The 21,542-nt window shown below is 41.4% G+C and overlaps 1 protein-coding gene across 3 annotated transcripts in view; it reads right to left on the bottom strand.

The window, feature by feature from the left end:
* Positions 1-21,542, bottom strand: part of SCN10A (sodium voltage-gated channel alpha subunit 10) — a 98,759-nt gene that overhangs the window by 26,570 nt on the left and 50,647 nt on the right. For 2 of the 3 annotated variants that reach the window (XM_049766375.1, XM_049766377.1), the window contains 6 exons: positions 18,630-18,868; positions 17,326-17,499; positions 5,658-6,017; positions 3,901-4,317; positions 1,741-1,878; positions 241-364 (listed from right to left, as the gene is read on the bottom strand). In XM_049766375.1, the coding sequence (XP_049622332.1) occupies positions 241-364; positions 1,741-1,878; positions 3,901-4,317; positions 5,658-6,017; positions 17,326-17,499; positions 18,630-18,868 (1,452 nt within the window). The remainder of the gene's footprint in view (positions 1-240; positions 365-1,740; positions 1,879-3,900; positions 4,318-5,657; positions 6,018-17,325; positions 17,500-18,629; positions 18,869-21,542) is intronic. The other variant, XM_049766376.1, reaches the window with a different exon arrangement.

Below are 21,542 nucleotides of genomic sequence, written 5' to 3'. Positions count from 1 at the left end.
GGTGATGCCACTGATTCCCTTCGTCCTTTTCAACCTAGTATCCCCCAAGATCCAGTTACTGCCACCAGGAGACTGTGAGTTCTATTTGATGTATTCCCTTAGTCCTGACAGTGTATCAGTGAGCCCTGTCAGTGATCTGCTTTCTGTGGACCTTAGGTCCAGGTCCAGATGTGTGCTTGTTGACCTGCACTGGGGCCCCTCTTTCACATAGCAGAGCCAGGCCTTTGTTGGCCTCTCTACCTTCTGTGAAGCAGTCATCTGGCTCCTCGAGGTCCTCGGCTAGCTCCGGAATCTTCTTCAGGATCTCCTCTGGGTCTGGACAGTCCACTGTGCTGCCCTCTGAGGAGCTGGTGTCGTCCATCCCCTGCCAGGCAGAGCCCAGGGCTGTGAACCTGGCTCTCCATGGGGCTGGAACTTCTGCATGTACCCACGGCAGCACCAACAGATTGAGGGGAGGCAGGGAGAGCCCCTCCTCCCCAGGACCCACTTCCTTCCCTCAATCCCCCACATGTTTGGTGCCCACCGAGACCCAGCACAATGGAGTTCACTGCGCGAGGTTTGAAATCTCCAGGCCTCTGATGGAAGGTTGGCAGTGGCCCGAGACACCATAATTACACCCATAAAGACTCTCAGCGTTTACAGGGCTTGAATATTTAATCATGGAGCAATGCTGCTGGGGCTCTGCTGCCCGGCTAGCAATGTCAGCCCTATGTCTCCAGATGAATTCAATTAAGAGTTGAAGCTGCTGTCCTATTAGGAAACCTGATAGCTCGGCTAATGGACCCAAATGACGGGTGGGTCACTGTCAGACCCCTCCCTGCCTAACCAAGGTCATGACAGAAAAAAAAATACAAACACAAACAGAAACAAAAGCAACCCAACCCCAAAACAACCTGTGCTGCTCTGTAGGAAGTGGGGGAGGGAACCAGCTGTTGGTGGAGAAAGTAGCCTCTCCTTTGAAAGGACCAAGTGACTTGCATTCCCCCGGGGCCCCCAGATCTTGGCCACCCTCTTATCTTTGCCTGGATAGCCTGACTTGGAACACATGGTGACATTCCTCCCACTGCACAGCTTAATAAGGTGGGTTCTGAAATCTCTTCTGCTTATCGTGGCCATGCCTAGAGCTTGTCCCAGTGGAGTGATCAGGTGCTAAGTGACTCTGAATTCAGTGGTCCCCAACCTGCCACATCTGGATAGGCACCTCTTTCCCTATCGCTTTTTTGTTTCAAGGAGGCTGGCAAGTTTATTTTTATCTCCTGGAAGCCACTCCCACATGCCACCACTTCCTCCCTCTCGCCTCAGTCCAGGTCACAGGCTCCAGGCTGAGTAGGACTCACTGACAGCAGAGAGCAAGGCTGGAGGGACGCCTTCACCTAAGCTGTTAACCTTATCTTTATCTATTGGCTCCCAAAGATATTTACTGTTCTCACTCTCTTTTGTCTCCATTTTCTTAACATGTATTCCATGTCAGGCAGGTCTACCCACATGACAAGCAGCATCTCCTTTAAGACTTCCAGGCAGCAAGCCTGCTTGGTGAGGACTTGGCCCCAGGTCCCTGGCAGGAAGCATGTAGATGAGCTGCCCAGGTCAAGAGGGACTTTAATAGTTTCCGGGAAAAAGAGAGGTGTGATGACTGAGGGGCTTCTGAATTTATCCTACCCTTATCCTTTCCATCTTTCAGCCCGACTATAACCTGAGACATACTGCTTTCCAATTTCTGCAGAAACTTCACATACATACCTCGACAGGAGCCTCAGTGGGCTTGTTCTTCCATTTCTCATCCACGTACAAGGCCAGATCTTCAGAGGATGTTTTGGAATCTGGGCTTCTGGGTATCACAGGGCGCTCACTTTTCTTGGCTTGTTGCAAGGCTTCCTGCTCCTGAGACACACTCCCCACTAGGGTCCTATCTTCAGGGGACTGTTGCTAATAGGAAGAGATCTTAAAGGTACATCAAGATCTGCCAGACCAAGGACCTAATATAGGCAGCTAACATACACACATACACACACCACACACATGTTGGACATGAGCGCAGAGCCTTGATTGCCATGCAAATCTGTTTTGACTCTTGGTTCCATTGCTTCCAATATGTGTGGGCTTTAGGTAAGTTAGTTAAATCTCTGATCTTTCTTTTTCCTTCCGCCAACCTGAGAAGGCAGGCTTGGTTCTACTCAGGTATTCTGATATTCATACTAAAGCTCAGCTCTATAGATATCAACCTTGACTCTTTGTCCAGAGTGGCAGTAAACTTGGCCAGCTGGAGCTCCTCAAAACCCCTCAAGTCACCGAAAGTGCCTCTGAACAGAGTCAGCCTTCATAGGGTTCACGTCCTTTACTCAGGGTGGTGACAACTTGCCCGCAGCAGTCACCCTGACAAAGGCATGTAAAATATGGCAGTTGATAACAGCAGCTACTGAGACAGAAACAAGGACAGCTGCAGGGGACAGAGGCTATGAAAAAGCTACAGACGCAGAGCATAGCTATACATCTGAGGACACTTAAGGGATTGGCCAGCATCCCAATCTGTGCCCCATGCCCTGTGGACCCCTCTGCCTCTCTATGTTGTCCAGAAGACTGTCCCGAGTCCACAAGGAGAGGCTCAAGGTATCCTGGGCTTGCACAAAGTTCTTAAAACAAATGTGACCCATGGGCTACAAGATTTTTATTTTTAGGGCCAAAGGACAAGTATCATTTCACTGTGTACTCCTGGCCATGAAAAGGGTAAGTGAGTCGCAGAATAATCAGGGCTCCTTAGGCTGCAGGTAGAGATGAGATAAATCTAATTCTTGCACAACATCCTGTTCTGAGAAAAATCTCATTAGCTGCTCATGCACAGAGTCTGGAATAGCATATAAAGATTGTAGTGTAAAAGATCATCTCACAAGGCTAGAGAGATAGTACAGTAGATAAGCCTTGCATGTAAACAACCAACATTTGATCCCCAAAACTTCCTATTGTTCCCTGAGCACCATCAGGAGTGATCCCTGAGTATAGAACCGAGAGAAAACCTTGAGCATTTTTGGGTGTGACCCCAAAACAACAACAAAAAATGGCCACCATTGGATAAAGCTGAGAACCCTTCTCTCTGATTGCTCAGGGAATTTTGAGTTTTTCTAATAGTCTTGGAACGCCAGGCCCACAGGAAAGGCTGGGTGTAGCTTGTACTTTTGTTTATTTGTTTGTTTTGTTTGTTTTCTAGTTGTATTGTCATATCTGGAAAGTTTAGTCAGAAGAAAATTAGTTTAGAAACTGACCTCTTTTAGTTGTTTCTTTTTTATTTTTTTGGTGAAAGCTTAATTTATATATATATATATATTTTTTTTATATTTTTTTAAATTTTTTTTTTTTTTTTTTTGGTTTTTGGACCACACCCGGTAACGCTCAGGGATTACTCCTGGCTATGATCTCAGAAGTCGCTCCTGGCTTGGGGGACCATATGGGAAGCCGGGAGATCGAACCGCGGCTCGTCCTAGGCTAGCGCTGGCAAGGCAGACACCTTACCTCTAGCACCACCGCGCCTGGCCCCTTAATATATTTTTTATTTAAGTAACATGATCATATTTGGGTTACAGTCATAACCAGAACACCCCCCTTCACCAGTGTAACATTAGTCCCTCCCCCCTTCCCATCCCCTGCCTGTATTCGAGACAGGCATTCTACTACAGTTATTTGTTTTTAAGTTCAGTAAGTTGTATTTTTTTTTTTTACTTTTTAAAATTGTTTTTAATTAGCTTGCACTTTCTTACATCAAGTGCTCCTATAAATAGTTTTTTCATCTTTCTGTCAGACTTGCCAGCCCTGATGACAGGCAACCTCTTATTGGTTATTTCCCCTCTGCCTTGGGTAATTCTTCCCATGGTTGCGTATCCATTAGGTTGACCAGTGGGCAAACCTCACCTGCATTGAGGAAATCGCTTCCTGCGTGGAACTCTGAGCATCCTCAGCATCTTCTTCCAGGTCTTCGAGGTCAGACTCGGCCTCTGCAATGGGCACAGAGACCCACACATTTGCATTGGTGATGAAGTCGGTGAGTTCATCCTGGGGGTCCTTGAGAACCTCGGGCATGATATGATTCTCCACTTTAGAGTTGGAGAGGGGAAGCTTTACCACCAGATCGTGGGGCTCTGTCTTGGGCTTGGGGAGCAGGCAGGGCCTGCTGAAAAAGCTGTGAAAGGCCTTTCTGATCCGGCCACCAAATGTCTGGATCCGGGCCAGGGCTACCTGGAGATTGTTCACTTCGCCATCCTCCTCTGGGGCTGTGAGGTTATCGGCACTAAAAGAATTCAGCAGTAGGGCTATAAACAAGTTGAGTACCTAGAGAGAAGAAAGAGAATAGGGGAAGGGCTATGGGCCATTGGAAACGTTAGGTTGTCAGCTGAGCCACAGGACAGACATCTGATGTCACTCTCTGCATCCAGGATGCTTCTCTATCCCTATTCCCTGTGGGGGAAATCAGACTTTCAAACACTAGTGGAGGCTAATATTGGGGAAGCCTTAGAGAAAACAGCTACCTGTGAGCCAGGTTTGAGCAGCATATTCTCCATTTAAGAATTATTCCTGCCAGGCAAAGGGACATTTGGGGGATGCACAGGGACACCAGAGAGGAACAGATGTGGCCCAGCTGGGAACCACTCTCACCTGGCAAAGGCCAGGTCTGTCCCTCACTCTGGAGTCTTGGACTCATGACTTCTTACTACTTAAGGGTTCAGGGGCTCTGCATGATCATCCCTTGTGATGATCAGGGGGATGTGGGATATTTAAGGTCCCGAAGAGGCCAATTTCCCAGCTAGGACCTGTGGCCTTGCAGAGATGGTAAGCTCAGCCTATAAGAAGAGTGGATGGAAGGTGTCTTCAGCACAGGATCCAGTGCAGAGAAGACTGGGACATGCCTGGCTTGGTCATTTCCTCTGCTCTCTTGGTTTAGCTTCCTCTGGCATGCAAAACTTGGATGAGAAAGAACCTAAAGTTGGTTCATTTCCTGAACAATTGAGAGGGTTCTGGAAGGCCATATGACTTCCTCCCTGCTATTGCACTCCGCTGCCAGACAATGCTGGGAGAGAAGAACAGCCAGCATGAAGACCAAGGTCTGAGGATTAGTGCAGGGAGCAATTGCAGGAAGGTTTCTGGTTAAACCAGGGAGAGATTTTTGTCATTACTATTGCCTCACTGGATATTGTACAGGACTCAACTTCTTTCCCAAGAAACTATGAAATATAAACACACCCGTCAGTTCTTACCTCCCCAAGGGAAACACCCTTTGAGATCCCCTAGAGAAGGCACCAGGATTGCCCCCTTGCAAAGAAATAGCTCACATTGACTGAGTCCCTGCATTGGCTTATTCTAGGCAATTTGCATGTGTCTTCTCCAAAAGCCCAAAGCAAATACAATTCTCTTGATTTTAAAGATATTGAAGCTCCTGAGCCAATTGTCTTTTGGTAGGCCAGACTTTCTAATGATGGAGCAGGAAAGCTATCATATATTCCATTCTAGCAAATCAGGCTGTCTTCAGAAGGGACTTCAGAAGGACCTGAATTCTACAGGATTGAAATTATGACAACATGGGCATTGAGACATACAACATCAACTTCTTTAAGGAAGACCCTGGCGTCCATGCCATTGCCCATGAGAACCATGTTTGGGTCCCCTGCACTTACCACCAGGTTCCCTAACACCATCACCATCAGGAAAAGGACCAGGCAGATAGACTGTTGGCCCACTTCCATGCACAACCACATGTTCTCAATCCACTCTCCACAGAGGATCCGGAAGACAATGAGGAAGGAGTGGAAGAAATCGTACATGTGCCAGCGGGGCCAAGGTTCGTTGTTAGCTGCAATCTCCGTCCTCTTTTCCTTGTAATTTTCCCCAAGCAACTGCTTGCCAACCAGAGCAAAGATAAAGACGATGATGGCCAGGATTAAGGTGAGGTTCCCTAGTGCCCCCACAGAATTTCCAATGATCTTGATGAGCGTGTTTAGGGTGGGCCAGGACTTGGCCAACTTGAAGACACGTAGCTGCAGAGAAGCATAGTTTCGGTTAGTTAAGCTCTGGAGGCTGTTCTCATCTTGGACCTTAATTCCTGGCCAAGAATCGAAGTTTGGGAAAAACATTAGGCAACGCTGCTAGTTCTGAAAGAGTATTGGCTCAGTTCTAGAGTCAGAGAATGTGGTACTATTCTGGTTCTAAACTGCCAGTGAGTGCAGACATACTTTCTGTGTGAGAGGATTTTCCCTGGGTCAGGAATTCAGTTATATTGGTGATGTAGGAGAATGGTCTGACTATATGTCCAAAGCAGATTCAATAACACTGAAAACATGAGATCTAAAATCCAACCACCAAATTCATAATGAGAGTGATAATATAGTGAGTAGGGTGCTTGCCTTACATGAAGTCACTATAGTTCAATCCCCTGAAGTGCATAAGGTCCCCAAAATACCACCAGGGGTTACTCCTGAGTATTGAAGCCAGGAATAGCCTCTGAGCTCTGCCAAGCATATTTAACATGTATTTAACCTTGGTTTGATCTCTAGAACCACATGTTTCCCCAGCACAGCTGGGAGACCTTAAACCCTTAAGCCCACTCATTAGATAGGCCTGCTCATCGTTGCCAGTTTAGGGTGAGAATAATACCACATTCTCTGACCCTAGAACTGAGCCAATAGCCCAACCGGCCAAGAACCACTAGAAATGGTACCTGGACACCATAAGCACAACCTGGGAGGACTGCCTTGAATTTACATAGGAAATAATACAAATACATTGTTGTGGTTCTATGATTTCTTAGAAAGAAATGCCTGGGCTTAGATCTCACTGTTCATCTTGTCCAGCCTCATAATCTGAGAGGGGGAAACGACTGGTTCCAGGTCCAGACACTCATGAACATTTAGTGGAAATAAAAAATGATCAGACCCGAGCATCAAACCCCAAGTCAACAGCAACAGAATCTATATACCTAATCCACAGCAAGCTCTACAAGTGGGGGCCAGTTACGCTAGTATTCTGGGGGTAAAGGAGGGAGATATGGGATGCATGCTGGGAACAGGGGTGAAGGGAGGGCATCCCTGGTGGTGGGAATACCCTTGATTTATTGTTACTATGAACCTTGAATATTACTGTGAAACATTTGTAATTTACTTTGGCCACAATACAAATTAATTCAAAAAAAGAGAGGCATAATAAGCATTGAATTATTGTATTGTATTAATTTAGAATGTTAATTTTACTTCAACAAGTGCATATTATAATAAACAATGCAGCATATTTATTAGTCACTTGTTTATTTATGACCGATTTCCTCCTTATCAAGCAGGGTCATGAATACAAATATCTATACTCATAAAATCATTTCTATAAAATATCAGTCTTAGCTGAGCTGGTTACTGAATAAGTAGACTGTCTCTTTAATTCACATGGTTTTAGAGATGGGAATTAATGTTCAAATTTGAAAGTATTTAGTAATAGTGAATACAAATTGGCATATGAATTCTCTTCTCATTCCTTTCTGACAGTAAGATCTAGACACATTTTGATATGTTGATGTTAGGTGCTATTTTTCAAGGTATCAGTGTGCATATGTATGCATGTATATGTATATACATATATGTACATGCTTATATATACTTACAAATACATACACATATACACACATATTACAATGCAAGTCATTTGTATCAAGTGTTATTTTCAATGTTGTAATTAATTTGTATAATATGCGGAAAAATTTTTAGCTCAAGAAACAGGAAAACTTGCAAATAAAAATACATTCTTATCATATGTACAGATCTTCTATTGGCCTTAGGGATCTATATTAGCATCAGATTTTTTTCCTTTAAATTTCGTAGGAAAATGAATGCATCTTTGAACCATATTTACAAAGAGGTGATATGAATATATCATTGGTAAAAAAATAGATGAGTTATAATGTTGACACAATATAAATAAAACTACTACTGTATTGTATTGAAAAGAAAAGTTTTGTCTTCACTTGCTATGTGACAGAGAATGTATTGGGGAGGTATTGGTGTTAAACCTGATCTGAAGCTCATTTTTCTGATCTTGAAGCAGAACTTAAAAGCCTGGACACAGCAACAGCTAACAAACACCAATAAAAAGGGAGTGTTTGAAACTAGATGGAGCCTTTGTAGAGGGTATTGGGAGAATACTAAGTCTCCTTGGCAACATGACGGATGAAAGTCTTCATTCTCAACCGGGTGAGGAGATGAACAAAGGTAAATAGATACCTATATCTCCCTTGACTAGAGCTTGGTGAGAAAGACGGAAAAAGAAAGAAAACAAGGCAGGAAGAAAGAAAATAAGAAAAGAAAAAACGATGGGGAAATAGATGTCAGGACTTCAGTTACATGGGTGATGTGGGGGAATGGTATGGCCGTACATCCAAATCAGACTCAATAACACGAAAAAAGTGAAATATGAACTTCAACCACCAAATTTTGTAACGTGTCTGTCAAGGTGGTTCTAAGGAGTGGGGGAAGGGTGGGAAAATTTCTATTTGGGAAAGAAAAGACTGGATGGAAACCAGCTAAGTTGAGAACACGGGTATATTTGTCTTTCTAATCTTTGAGTAAAAAATTAAAAAAAAACTTCAACCTATTTGAATGAGGTGTTTTAGCATAGACTATTAAATGAAAAGTAGGCATACTAATTATCTTCTACTGAGGAGGTCACCACTGGTGAGGAAACAAAACTGATATTTATAAAAAATATCCGTGGAAGTTCAGGCAGTATAGTAGACTTCATTGGACACCTCTTGGATTTTCCCTTCCCAGACAAAAATATTACTCAAAATAATGGAGGAAATATCTCCCAAGCAAGGATAATTTGTTGATAAGGTATGCCATGCTTTTACCAAAAATTAAATAAATAAAAGTTTAAATAAATATAAAAACATGTGGATTTTTTTCCTCAGGAAAACATGGCCCTCAGAGCCTAGATTTTTTCCCTAAGGACATTTTCACAAAGGAGTGAATTTGAACATAGGGTTTTAAAATTAAGAATAAATAAATAGAGGCCGGAGAGATAACATGGAGGTAGGGCATTTGCCTTGCATGCAGAAGGATGGTGGTTCAAATTCTGGCATTTTATATAGTCCCCCGAGCCTGCCAGGAGCGATTTCTGAGTGTAGAGCCAGGAGTAATCCCTGAGTGCTACTGGGTGTGACCCCTCAAAAAAATAAGTAAAAAGGGGCCACTCCTAGCAAAAAATGTGGACTGGAAGTGCTCAGAGAATGCAGATGTTAATGGTCTAATGAGGCATGGGAACAGGAAAATTTTTAGAGCCTGAGTAAGGGAGTGGGGCTAATAAGAATTTTTCTACCTATTAAGATTAGATTCAGGGACTGGAGTGGTGGAGCAAGTGGTAAGGCATCTGCCTTGCTTGCGCTAGCCTAGGACGGACTGCGGTTTGATCCTCGGCATCCCATATGCTCCCCGAAGCCAGGAGTGATTTCTGAGCATATAGCCAGGAATAACCCCTGAGTGTCACTGGGTGTGGCCTTCGAAAAAAAGCAAAAAAAGAAAAGAAAAGAAAAGATTAGATCCCAAAAAGCTCATTTCCCATATGTAAGAAGAAGCCAGAGATAAGCTCTATAGAATGCAAGGAAAATTAAATGTTTGGAGCTAGATACAAAGTTTGGGGAAGGAGTGGGGGAAGAGACTCGACACGGAGAATCTATCTGGCATCACAAAGCAATGCTTGAAGGTTGATATTGAGACCCCCCCCCACCTGGGTATTTAAAACTGAATTAGCAAAAATCCTGCAGTATAGAAGAACACTCTCTGCAGGAACCAGCCTGTACCCCAAACTTCAAAACTTCCTCCCATCAAGAGTCCCGAGTGGCAGCAACAAACAAAATGGTCATTCAAGTTTCTTCAGGCAAGAACATGATCAGTCAGAGATCACTGTGTATAATTCAATACAATAAGCATCAAAGAAAATATAGCAACTTTAAGGCAGTACAGAGAAGAAAAGTATGAAATAATCAGCAAGAAATAATGGAACTTCTGGAAAGGGAAAACAGAATGCCACATTTAAAAGTCTGTGGCGGAGTCTCCTATCAGATTTGAAGCTATTTAGGAGCAAATTGTGAACTGAAGAAACAGAAGAAGTTATCCAGGAGGTAGCACAGAAAGAGATCAGAGACCAGCTATGATTGGAAGAAAAGTGGACACACAGGTCACTTTGAGCACTGACACTGTTCAAACCTTAAAACATGCCTTTGTCTGACATCTATAGGCAGGAGGCAGAAGGTAGCACTTCCCAGGGGGTTCACTATGACCCGCAGAAGGTGCTGGGGATAGATGCTTTCTGTGTGTTTACTTAAAGAGGTAGGTTTCCAGGGTCCGGTGCTCGATGCTTTGTTCGTTTGTTTGTTTTCAGAAAAGGGGGCATCTGGGAACCTCTTCTCTACAGGTTGTCTATTCTCCATCAGATGTAGTAGAATAGCTCTTTGAGGGACCAGCCTGCCTCTGACTGCGATTGGAGGGAGAAACAAGACTTTACTGGCAATGCTACTGAGGTTTTTTTTGGGGGGGGGCGGCGGGGGAGGGTTGTTAGCAAAACTAAAATTATTGGTTACAAATCAAGACATATAGCTTTAAAGAACAAGATAAAACAAAACTATTTATGGACTAGAGCTACATTATAGCATAGAGGGCATTTACCTTGTAGGCTGTCAACCTGGATTTGACCCCTGGCACTATATATGCCCTCCTCGAGTTCTGCCAGGTATGATCCCTGAGCACAGGGGCAGGAGGAAGTCCTGAGCACAGTAGGTGTGGCTTAACTCTTTTCTACCCCCTTAAAAAACCCTCACCCAAACCCCAAAAGTTTTTAAAAAACAGTACAGGAAGGAGGTAACTAAAGTTCAAAGTTGTCTTCGTAACTTTTTGTTTGTTTGTTTTTGAGCCGCATACTAGGCAAACGCTCTACCTCTGCGCCACCACTCCGGCTTCAGAAGGTAAAATAATTTTTTTTTTTGAGTTTAAGTTAACTACTTAGGCTGCAATTTCTAAGGTAACCTGTCAAAGAAATAGTTAAAAATGATCACTCTGGACAAGATCTGGGTGCTGAAAGAAGGTAAAGAGATATGTATGATATCTCTTCAATGACAGTATTACAAACCACAATGCTTAAAGGATAAAGAAGAAAAAGAGAAAGGGAGTGAGAAGAGGGAGAATAAAGAAGACAGAAAGTAAGAGAAGAGAGAGAAGAGAAGTGTATGTAGTGGGGGGCAGGAGGGGAAACTGGGGACATTGGTAGAGGGAAATGTACACTGGTCAAAAGATGGATGTTGAACATTGGGTGACTGAAACTCAATCTTCAACCACTTTGTAACTGTATATCTCATGGTGATTCAATTTAAAAAGAAAAAAATAATAAAGTTTGTTTTGGGGCTGGAGCAATAGTGCAGTACGTAGTGTTTGCTTTGCATGTGGCCAATCTGAATTCAATTCCTGGCTTTCCAGCTAGTCCCACAAGTCTGCCAGGATGATCTTTGAACATAGGCCAGGAGTAAAATCCTGGGCATCACAGGGTATGGCCCCTAATCAAAAGAGAGATTGTGTGTTTTGTTTTTAAACTAATGGGGGAGGAGTGATGGAAAAAGAATAAATGAAAAGCTCAAGATAAAAGGAGAGATAGGCAGATAGAAAAAAATATATATACTATTGTATATAGGTGAGAGGCATAGAAAACCCAAAATATAAAGATAAATACATATCCAAATAGATTAACATTTACAGCCAAATGTGGATTAAATGCTTTGGTTAAAAGCAAAAATTGAATTGTCAGAACTCAATAAAAATACGAAACTTGACTGCTCTTTTCAAAAGCCCTTTAAAAACCCCAAGGATTCATAAAAGCTGGATAAAGATATAATAGGCACATTCTAAACCAAAATGAAAATGGGATTATTTAATTAATATCAAGAAAAGATATTTTGAAGGCAAGAAAGCATTTCTAAAATAAAGAAGGTCAATTTTTAATGATAAAAGTTTTGCTTTACTGGGAAGATATAACACCTTAAAATATGCCTGCATTTAATAACACAGCCTCAAGAGAGGAGAAACAGACCATGGCATAATCAAAGTGGAGATATTTTTATACACCCCTGTCAGTAATTGCTAGAACAAGAAGACAAAAATAAGCAGGGTACCACACAATAGATTTCTCTCTCCAGTAAAAACATGTAAGGGTTTGTACCCAACGATGGAAATTGGAAATTACCGATGACTTTAAAGCATTCAAGAACTTTAAATAATATTTAAAGTTCTCTGGCTATAATACAATTAAACTAAAACCCAGTGTCATAAAGATAACTAGAACCATTAAACATGCTTCAAAATTAAGAATCACTATTCTAATTAAAGTCAAAGTCAAAGAATGAATCAAATTTGAAATTAGAAAATATTTAAAATCAAACAATAAGAAAAAGTACACGTTAAAGCAGTTCTTACAAGGAAATTGACGTCTTAAATGAATTTATTGGATAAGAAAATAGGTTGAAAATTCCATCGTAAGAGATGAGAGAAGAATAAAATATGTGGGATGAAGGATATAATTAAGTTAAGATTTAGGATTAATTGAAGCTGAAAACATCAATGAAATAAAATCAACAAGCTAAAAGTTGGTTCTTTGAAAAGACTAATTAAATTGTTGACCTTTGGCAAAACGCATAAAAAAAGATGAGAGAAAGCACAAAACACTGTTTTGTTTTTAAGAAAATAAAAGTTAATAGAAGTACAAGTAAGATAAAACCGTAAAAGTAGTTTATCATACACAACTTTACAACAATAGACTTGAAATTTTAGGTAAGAAGTCTTAGGAAAAAAACATAGTTTACCAAAACCAGTTGGAGAAACAGAAGACCCGATAGTGCCATGACCATTAAGACAATTAGAGCAGTAGAAAAAAAATTTTGACCTCCATAAGGTTCTACTAGTGGATTTTACCAAGTTTATATAAAACAATAATTCCAGTTCTGGGGCCAGAGTGATAGTACAGACCTGAGACCCAACCTGGGTTTGATCCCTGGCATTCCTATGGTCTTCGGAGCCTGCCAGGAGTGATTTCTAAGCACAGAGCCTGAACACTGCTGGGGATGGCCCCCAAACAAACAAAAATCTTTAGTCCTACCAAAGACCACTTTTTTACAATTTTGGTCATTACTAATTGCACAAAGTAATGAGAAAAATTCTGGCCAAATGTAATAAAATTAATTTTCCAATATATAAAATATATCCAGATCAAGTTGGGTTTACTTTAGGAATGCCAAGGAGATTTAACACTAGAAAAGAAATTAATACAATCCACCACTTAGCAGAATGAAGGAGAGCATTATATTATTATCTTTGATAAATATGACAGTTACCTAATAAAATTAAATGTTCTTTCATGATAAATATTCTTAACAAAAGAAAATTTTATAAACTGATAAAGGTGTTTTTTTTTTTTTTATCTTAAAAACAAAAATCCTGGGGCCGGTGAGGTGGCGCTAGAGGCAAGGTGTCTGCCTTGCAAGCGCTAGCCAAGGAAGGACCACGGTTCGATCCCCGGCATCCCATATGATCCCCCCCAAGCCAGGGGCAATTTCTGAGCACTTAGCCAGGAGTAACCCCTGTGCATCAAAAGGGAGTGGCCCAAAACAAACAAACAAACAAAAATCCTGCCATAAACATGAGACTTGGTAAAATATTGAAAGCATTTCCTGAGATCAGAAAAATAGCAAGGTTGTCTGCTATTAACATTTCTTTTGAGCAATGTACTGAATGTCCTAATCAACACAATAACATAATAAAAGGAACCAAAAGGAAAGGGATTAGAAAAGAAATAAAACTCATTTGCATATGGCGTGATTGTGTTAAGCAATTTAAAATTATAGAAATAAATCAATAGAACAAATGAAAGAAATTTCTAGATATAAGATGATTAAATAGCAAAATGCTATCTAACAAAAAAGCCAGAAAAGGACAATAAAATTGTAGGGTGGGGACATATCACAGGCGGTAGTATGCATATGTGTTTAGCATATGTAAAGTCCTAAGTTTGTGCTTTAGCACTGCATGATTCCGAGTAACCAGAGTAGCCCCTATTTTGTTCAGAAAAGGTTTAATTTAGAAGAACATAATAAAATGTAGAATAGCTAGGAATAAATCTAATAAAGTTTATGGCAAAATTCCCTTATGGAGAAAATGAAAGATTTGATGGAGAAATTATAGAAAGATTGAAATCAACGGGGTCGGGGCTGCAGAGATAGCATGAAAGTAAGGCATTTGCCTTGCATTCAGAAGGTCGGTGGTTTGAATCCCGGCATCCCATATGGCCCCCCGAGCCTGCCAGGAGCATAGAGTCAGGAGTAACCCTTAATCGCTGCAGGGTGTGACCCAAAAACAAAAACAAAAATAAACAAACAAACAAAAAAAGGAAATAAATGGGGTCAGGGAGATAGACCAGGTATTAAGGCACATATGGTTAACCCTGACTTGATTCTTGGCACCACATATGCCCCACCCCAAGTTATGTTTCTTTCCAAATTGATCTGATGTAAGATATTGTAATCCCAGTAGAACAAAAGCATCTAAAGTTTTCAATGTACATATGAATGTATGAAACTTAGCAAACTGATTCTAAAACAAATATGGAAGTGCAAGAACCAAGAACTCTTGAAGGTGGTGCCTTAGATATAGACATACTTAAGGCTATCAAAGTAATGAAAACAGATTCATGTTGGTACAGGATTGGGCCACTAGAAGAAAGTACTTAGAGAGACTGACAAAAGTATACAGGAAGACAGAATTTTCATATCTTCTTTCTCTCCCTTCTTTTCTTGCCTTCATTACAGATAATTATCAATTGTCAACTATGTGTTAGATCTTATGCTAGGCTCATGGAATAGAACAGTGAACCAGGAAATTTTCTATTTTGTCTCATGGAATACTGAGATGCTTACAAAACACTGAGACCAAGTTCATTCAACAAGGAGAGAAAATGGAGGAGGAGATGTGTGCAGGAAGTCTGCAAAGATAAGGAGAGATAAGCTAAGCAAGAACAAAAGGGAGAGCATCAAAGGTCAAGAGGATAAATAGGTGAAGATCAGAACCAGAAGCTGCCATGTGCAGGAAGAAATAGGAGGCTGGTGGTTGGAGTGAAGTGGGGAGAAGTAGAATGGAATAGTAGGCATGCTCCGAACACACAGAGCCTTGTACTGCATCATGAAGTTCTATACATTAATATGGTGCAGTTAGTGAGTTTTATTTGTGTTCTATTTCCACACATTTACTGTATGGATATAAGATTAATATAAGAATATAATGATAGGGGAAATGGAACTCAATGGCAGAACACAGATCTTGCATGTCTTACATTATTATTTTTTTATTGTTTCACACGCACATGCATGGTGGATAAACTCTGTAAAATAACAGCTAATCTTTCCAAAAACAAAAGAAAAAATAAAAGAAAGGAGAATGTCTGGATCAACAGACTCACAGGAACCAAATAAGACAAAGGAAATGAGCAGATAAATAATCAGAACAGGCATTCCAGCCAGCAGGTCCTATCCTACATGGCTGAGATAGATTGGTCTCTGGTACTACAATAAAAGGCATGGGGTGGGGGAGGCATTTGTGCATGTGTTTGTAGTAGTGAGGGTGAGGGGCAAGATGGCAAACTCTGTCCTATCTGCCCAGTCCTTCTAAAAATCCAAAGTTGTTCTTAAAAATTTAACACTCCTATAAGAAAATTAGAAACAAATTAGCTGGAAAGTGTGAATATTCTTCAGTAAACTCTATAGTCCAGTAAAATGGAGAGGAATATTCGGAATAAACAGGGTCAGATTTTGCCAAACACAAGAATATAATGTCATAGAAGGAAAGATAGTTGAGTTTGATTTTGAGGGTGTAAGAATGCTGAAATGCCTTGCATGTCTGCCTGTTCATGACGGAGTGGAAATGATGGGGAAGGAGAATGGAAAGGTCTCAGGAGGTATGGAATGGGGTGAATTCAAGTTGATCAGAATTTTAGAAATCAAAAAATGGGGGGTAGGGGTATAAATAACCCTAGAGACTTTAATGGCACGAAATTCCAGACTGTGAAATAAACTTGACTTTTTTAGATGATTGTAGCTTTTCGGCACTAGAGCAATTGCAACAACCACCACCAAAATCAACCCAACAGAAGCCAAAGAACCAACCTGCCTACTTTGGTTTTTTGACACCATGTCCTTAAAGAATGAGAAAAGGACGATCAGGTAGATTTAAAACACCAAGCTAGTTCCACTTGCCCCCCCCCCAAAGTATAAATATGCTTTTGTTTTTATTAGCCTGTTTCCTTCTGTGCATCCAAGTGTGAAATCTATCCTCTCAATAAGGGGCCTCAGAGTCTTATGGAAACCATCATAAGCCTGGGTGCCTATCTCTTGTCATCATTTTCTAGATATTTCCAGAAATAGCTTATTCTAAACATGTGACAAATTCTGAGCTCAGGCTCCCATTCAAAGCTCCTAAGACCCTTCCCTGCCCTTTTATCATCTCAGGCAAATGTCCCCAATCTGTGGCCCAAGGTGCAGAGAGCATAGAAGATAGGCTTTATTTGTTCTTTAGTGTGCTTTTTTTAAAAAAATATTATTAGTCTCTATTTTTAAAGTCACATGAAAGTCTGGATTTCTAATTTCTCATGAAAAGTAGAAACTGACAACAATGGCCAGTGCCACTTCTGTGTCATGATCACAAGGATGTCCAGTCTCTGCCCTCCCTAGAGGCTTTCTGAGTAGCCCCTGAGCCATCCCTCACTGCTGACTATGGGCCCCAAATTTCAGAACCAGATCTCTTTCTGGCTTAATTTCACTGCTGCCTGGTTCTTTATTTTTTAACTTTTTTCTTTATTTAAACATCTTGATGACAAATATGATTGTGATTAGGTTTCAGTCATGTAAAGAACACCCCCCTTCACCAGTGCAACATTCCCACCACCAATGTCCCAAATCTCTCTCCATCCCACACCTCCCCCCCCTTTACTGGTTCTTACAGGCATTTGCATTCACAGCCTCTAGGGACATCAAGGCCAGGACCTCAGCACTGTTTCGTGCCCCCTCACCCCTCCCCAGCACAGACCGGGACAGCATGTTTCTAAGTAAAAAGAACAAACACTTCAGGGTCCCGGGAGACTTGCTCTTCCTCCTTCCCAGAGGGACATAGGGACAGGAGAGGAGGGTGCTTTCGAGTGAGGTCCTCACAGGCCAGAGTGTCATCTGCGGTGTCTGTAGGGAGGAGATACACTTCCTTAGATCACCTCCGGAAAGAGCATTACCAGGCGGAAGGTCCGCAGCACAGACAGGCTCCCTTTCTTGGACATGCCTAGTTCCATCAGGCTGATGGTGACGATGATGCAGTCAAAGATGTTCCACTTCTTCTGGAAGTAGTAGTAGGGGTCAAAGGCGATGATTTTGAGGAACATTTCAGCAGTGAAAAACCCAGTGAAGACCTGCGGATAGAAAGCAGAGTTTATTTAGCAGGAGGAGTAGAAGCATCTCTTGTCTAGCCTGTTGCAAATTCTTCCAGGACACTATTAGTCCTAGTTGTAGACTCCTCTCGGTCTCACTCTCATTGGCTCGCATGCTCCTCCTCACATGCTCATATATGCATGCATGTACTCTACTCCCAGGGGCACACACACTTACACCTACACACACAGCTGATCCTGAGAGAGGGGTGATCCTCAGATGTAGGAAGTGTGAGCTCTGCAACTTGGATTCAAATCCTGCGGCTACTGCGACTGCTTAGTCACCTCTATAAGTGAATTATTAATATTCTGTGCCTCCAAGCCCTATCTGTGAAAGGTTGTGTGGATCGCAGAGGGTTGTTGTGAGAAAAACTAGACAACCCAGGAGAAGTATCTGAGATCATAGCCTGTCGTGAGAAAGCATCCAAGGAAAGTTCTTTGTTGTTATTCCTGAGGAAGAGGGGGCCCTAGATTGGGGAGGGCTGTTCTACCTCTGAATCAGGCTCTTTACTTAGCCTGGAGGGAAATCCAGCCTGGATTTGATCTTATTAAAGGCAAATAATACTTAAAAAAAACACAACAAAGGAAAAATTCAAAGTGGCATGGTGTCTAAAGCAGATGCAAAAGTCCTGACTCTGTAAGTGCTTTTATTATAACAGCAAAGGGGTCTCCACATACCCTCTTCTCTAGCTCCCTCTTTTCTTCTTCCTGCCCTTAAATGACAGCATTGAAAAACCCCAGCGCTGTTTCTGACAATCATAAAAGCAATAAGCTGGAGGAATTGTGTAAGTCCATAGATTGCCTTTAGATGAATGGGAAAGTGACACTTATCCTTATTTTACAACAGAGGCAGCAGAGATCTGAGTACCTCAGTTCTGTAAGACCTGGAAACCTGCCCTGGTTCAGGACTCACTCCGTTCACTTTCTTATGCTTATCCTTCCCCAACCAATTGCTATAGTCTTAGCTAGGTCCTGCAGGTTTGGCTTCCTATGCAGTGTCCCCTCCTCTCCTTTCTTTTCTGTTCATTAGGTCAATAGTTCCCCCCCCCCCCAGTGAAGGCCTGCTACGCCACTGACAGCCCTCAGACCCCCTGCTGGGCCAGTGCACTCACATAGTTGCCTATTTGGAGCATGGTATCAAAGGCTCTGCTCATGCCATGGTGCTCCATGGCCATGAAGACTGTGTTCACCACGATGCAAAAGGTGATGGTGAGTTCTGTAAAAGGGTCCGTCACGATCTCAAAGAGAATCTTCTTGAACTTGAGCCACATGGGGCTGCACTCCCAGATGAGATACTTCTGAGCCAAGTTGGTGAAGCAAGGCGGGCATCTCCGTTCAGACTCCTCAAATTCTGTAGCACAGATGGGGGACATCAATTATGCTGTCAACCAAGTGCCACTGAAGATTCCCCAACTGCACCCCCCAATCCTGGAACCCTCCTCTAGATCTGGTCATTAGTAATACCTCCTACTCTTCCAATCTTCACTGCAACCTTCCTTCTCTATGATGTTTTTCTTTCTTTTTTATTTTTATTTTTAAAAATAATATCTTTATTTAAGCACCGTGATTACAAACATGTTTGTAGTTGGGTTTCAGTTATAAAAAAAAGAACACCTCTCTTCACCTGTGCAACCTTCCTACCACCAATGCCCTCCTTCATCTTCCCATCGCCATCTTCCCCCACCTCTGCCTGTATTCCAGAGAGGCATTCTATTTCTATTACTCACTACCATTATATGAAAATTGTTAGTGTAGTTATTTCTCTAAATGAACTCACCACTCTTTGTGGTAAGCTTCATATTGTGGGCCATCCTTCCAGCCCTCATGTTTATTGTCTCTGTGTATTATTACAATACTGTCTTTTATTTTTCTTAAATCCATTTTTCTTTCTTCTGGAGATTTAGCCTAGCAACATCAACCCAGTCTTTGTGCCATCCAGTGCTCCAGATCATAAATATAAACTTTGAAAATGTGTTTCACCTATGTCATCTCCTTCTTTCTTTTATCTTCTTGTCCTGTCCTTTCCATTCTCTAATTTATGGCAATCATCCTCTATTCTCTTACCCTCTCATTTTTCATCTGAGTCTAATAAAACTTACCATTAAATAACTCCAACTTCAGACTTCTTAGTACTTGCAACCAACCAATTGGACTTAATTGGGGAAAAAATTCAAGTCTCGTTGACTGATCTCTCAAGGGTCCCAGGTTACTGCTGCCCCGAAATGCTGCCATCTTTTTCTATTGCAATCATAATTTCTTTCTTCCCGTCTATTCCTCATGTGCCCTTCTTTTGTCTAATCTCCAATTTCCCTTCCCCTTGCCTTACTTACCTTCTTTTCTGATAGTTATCTCCTTTCAGAACATAAAGTACTCACAAAATAACTTCCCCTTCTTGTTTATTTGTATTTGGGCCATACCAGTGATACTCAGGGGTTACTCCTGGCTCTGTGCTCAGGAGTTACTCATGATAGTTCTTGGGGGGAACCACTTAGGACGTCAGGGTTTGATCGCAAGTGGGCGACTGACTGTACTATCTCCGGTCCAGAACTTCCCCTTCTTTCCTCCACGAAGTTACCTGCAGGTCAGCAGATCCAGTCTCATGCTGTCTCCTGCCTCGCTAAGAGCATGCATGAGGTTACCTGACTCTTCTCTCATGCTGAGGTTCATTCCCTTCCCATCCTTGCAAGTTCTGCATGTTCCTCCCCATGGAGCACTGCCACCAATGTCTACGTATGCTCTGTTATACTGCACTTTGGAAGACAGCTCGATGAACTCCAGCTTCCCCCTGAGCTATCGCCCTTAACAGCATGCTTTTTGGTTAGCATTTTCTGTATTTGATGCTTTCCATATTTCCACCTCCCATTCTCTCTCTGAATCAGGTTTGCTTCTAAATACAAATCTTTAATGACTAGTTTTGACTTTATCTGAACACGTGATAGAATAGATGATGCTCTTCTTAAAATCCTTGTAGAATCAGATTATCATGTTATTATGAAATCTTTTGTTTTTCTTTGTTTTCTTCACATTTTAGGAACTGCTTCTTCTCAATTTATGATCTCATTTCCCCCTTTATTTCCTGCCTTTACTTGTTAGAATACTCAAGCCTTCTGTTCTGGGTCTCTCTATTTTTTTCCCCTCTATCTAGATATTCACATTAAGCCCCATGCCCTTGAAAGACTATTTCTATGCTTATTCTCTTCCAAATTATATGGCCAGTTTCTGATCACTTTATTAAATATCAGGATCACGTCTCTAGATGCTTCCATTAAAATATTCACTTGGATGCGTAACTGGGGCCACCTGGGTGAAAGACAATTGTTAAGCTTCAGATCTATCTATAAATTCAATGGAAGGATATGTACTATGTGGGTATGTTAGCATGTAAGGCAAGTGCCTTACCTGCTGCTCTAACTCTCTGGTCTGGCATCCATCACATTTTAAAATTCAAAATGGATATCCCCTTTGACTAAACAAATTTTTTCAAGATTCTACAAAGAGACCCACACATATACAAAGTGTTCTACTTACTAATTGCAGAATTTACTTCCACCAAAAAGGAAATGGTTACATAAATCGTGCTACAATAAATTCTAATAATTATTGAAAAGAGTAATGTTATTTAGAATGATCTTCAAAATATATTAATTGTACACACCGAGGTACAAAGCAATATCTGCTAAGTCTTACAACCTGTAATGAAAAACATGCTATATATGTTTGACTGAACATAACAATATTTCTGGAAGAATACAGAAATATTCTTCCTACTAGAAAACTGGTTTGTATACCACTTCTGGAAAGGAGGCTTGTCTAGAAAGAGGGCTATTTATATCTCATTTAGAAAATGCCCTTTTGTGTCTTTATAATTCTGTATAATGAAAATGTTCAAGATGAAAGTAAAAAAGAAGTCTAGGGATATAGTTTAGCCATAAAGCCTATGCCTCACCTGTGTGAGCCTGCAGTCAATATCAATCGTGTCAAAAAAAAGAAAAAATATCCTATAAAAGTTAGATCAAGATTCTATG

The sequence above is a fragment of the Suncus etruscus genome, chromosome 20 (assembly GCF_024139225.1).
Source record: "Suncus etruscus isolate mSunEtr1 chromosome 20, mSunEtr1.pri.cur, whole genome shotgun sequence".
Lineage (NCBI taxonomy): Eukaryota > Metazoa > Chordata > Mammalia > Eulipotyphla > Soricidae > Suncus > Suncus etruscus.
The sequence above is the reverse complement of the archived record's forward strand: the minus strand, read 5'-3'. Positions and strand labels throughout refer to the sequence as shown.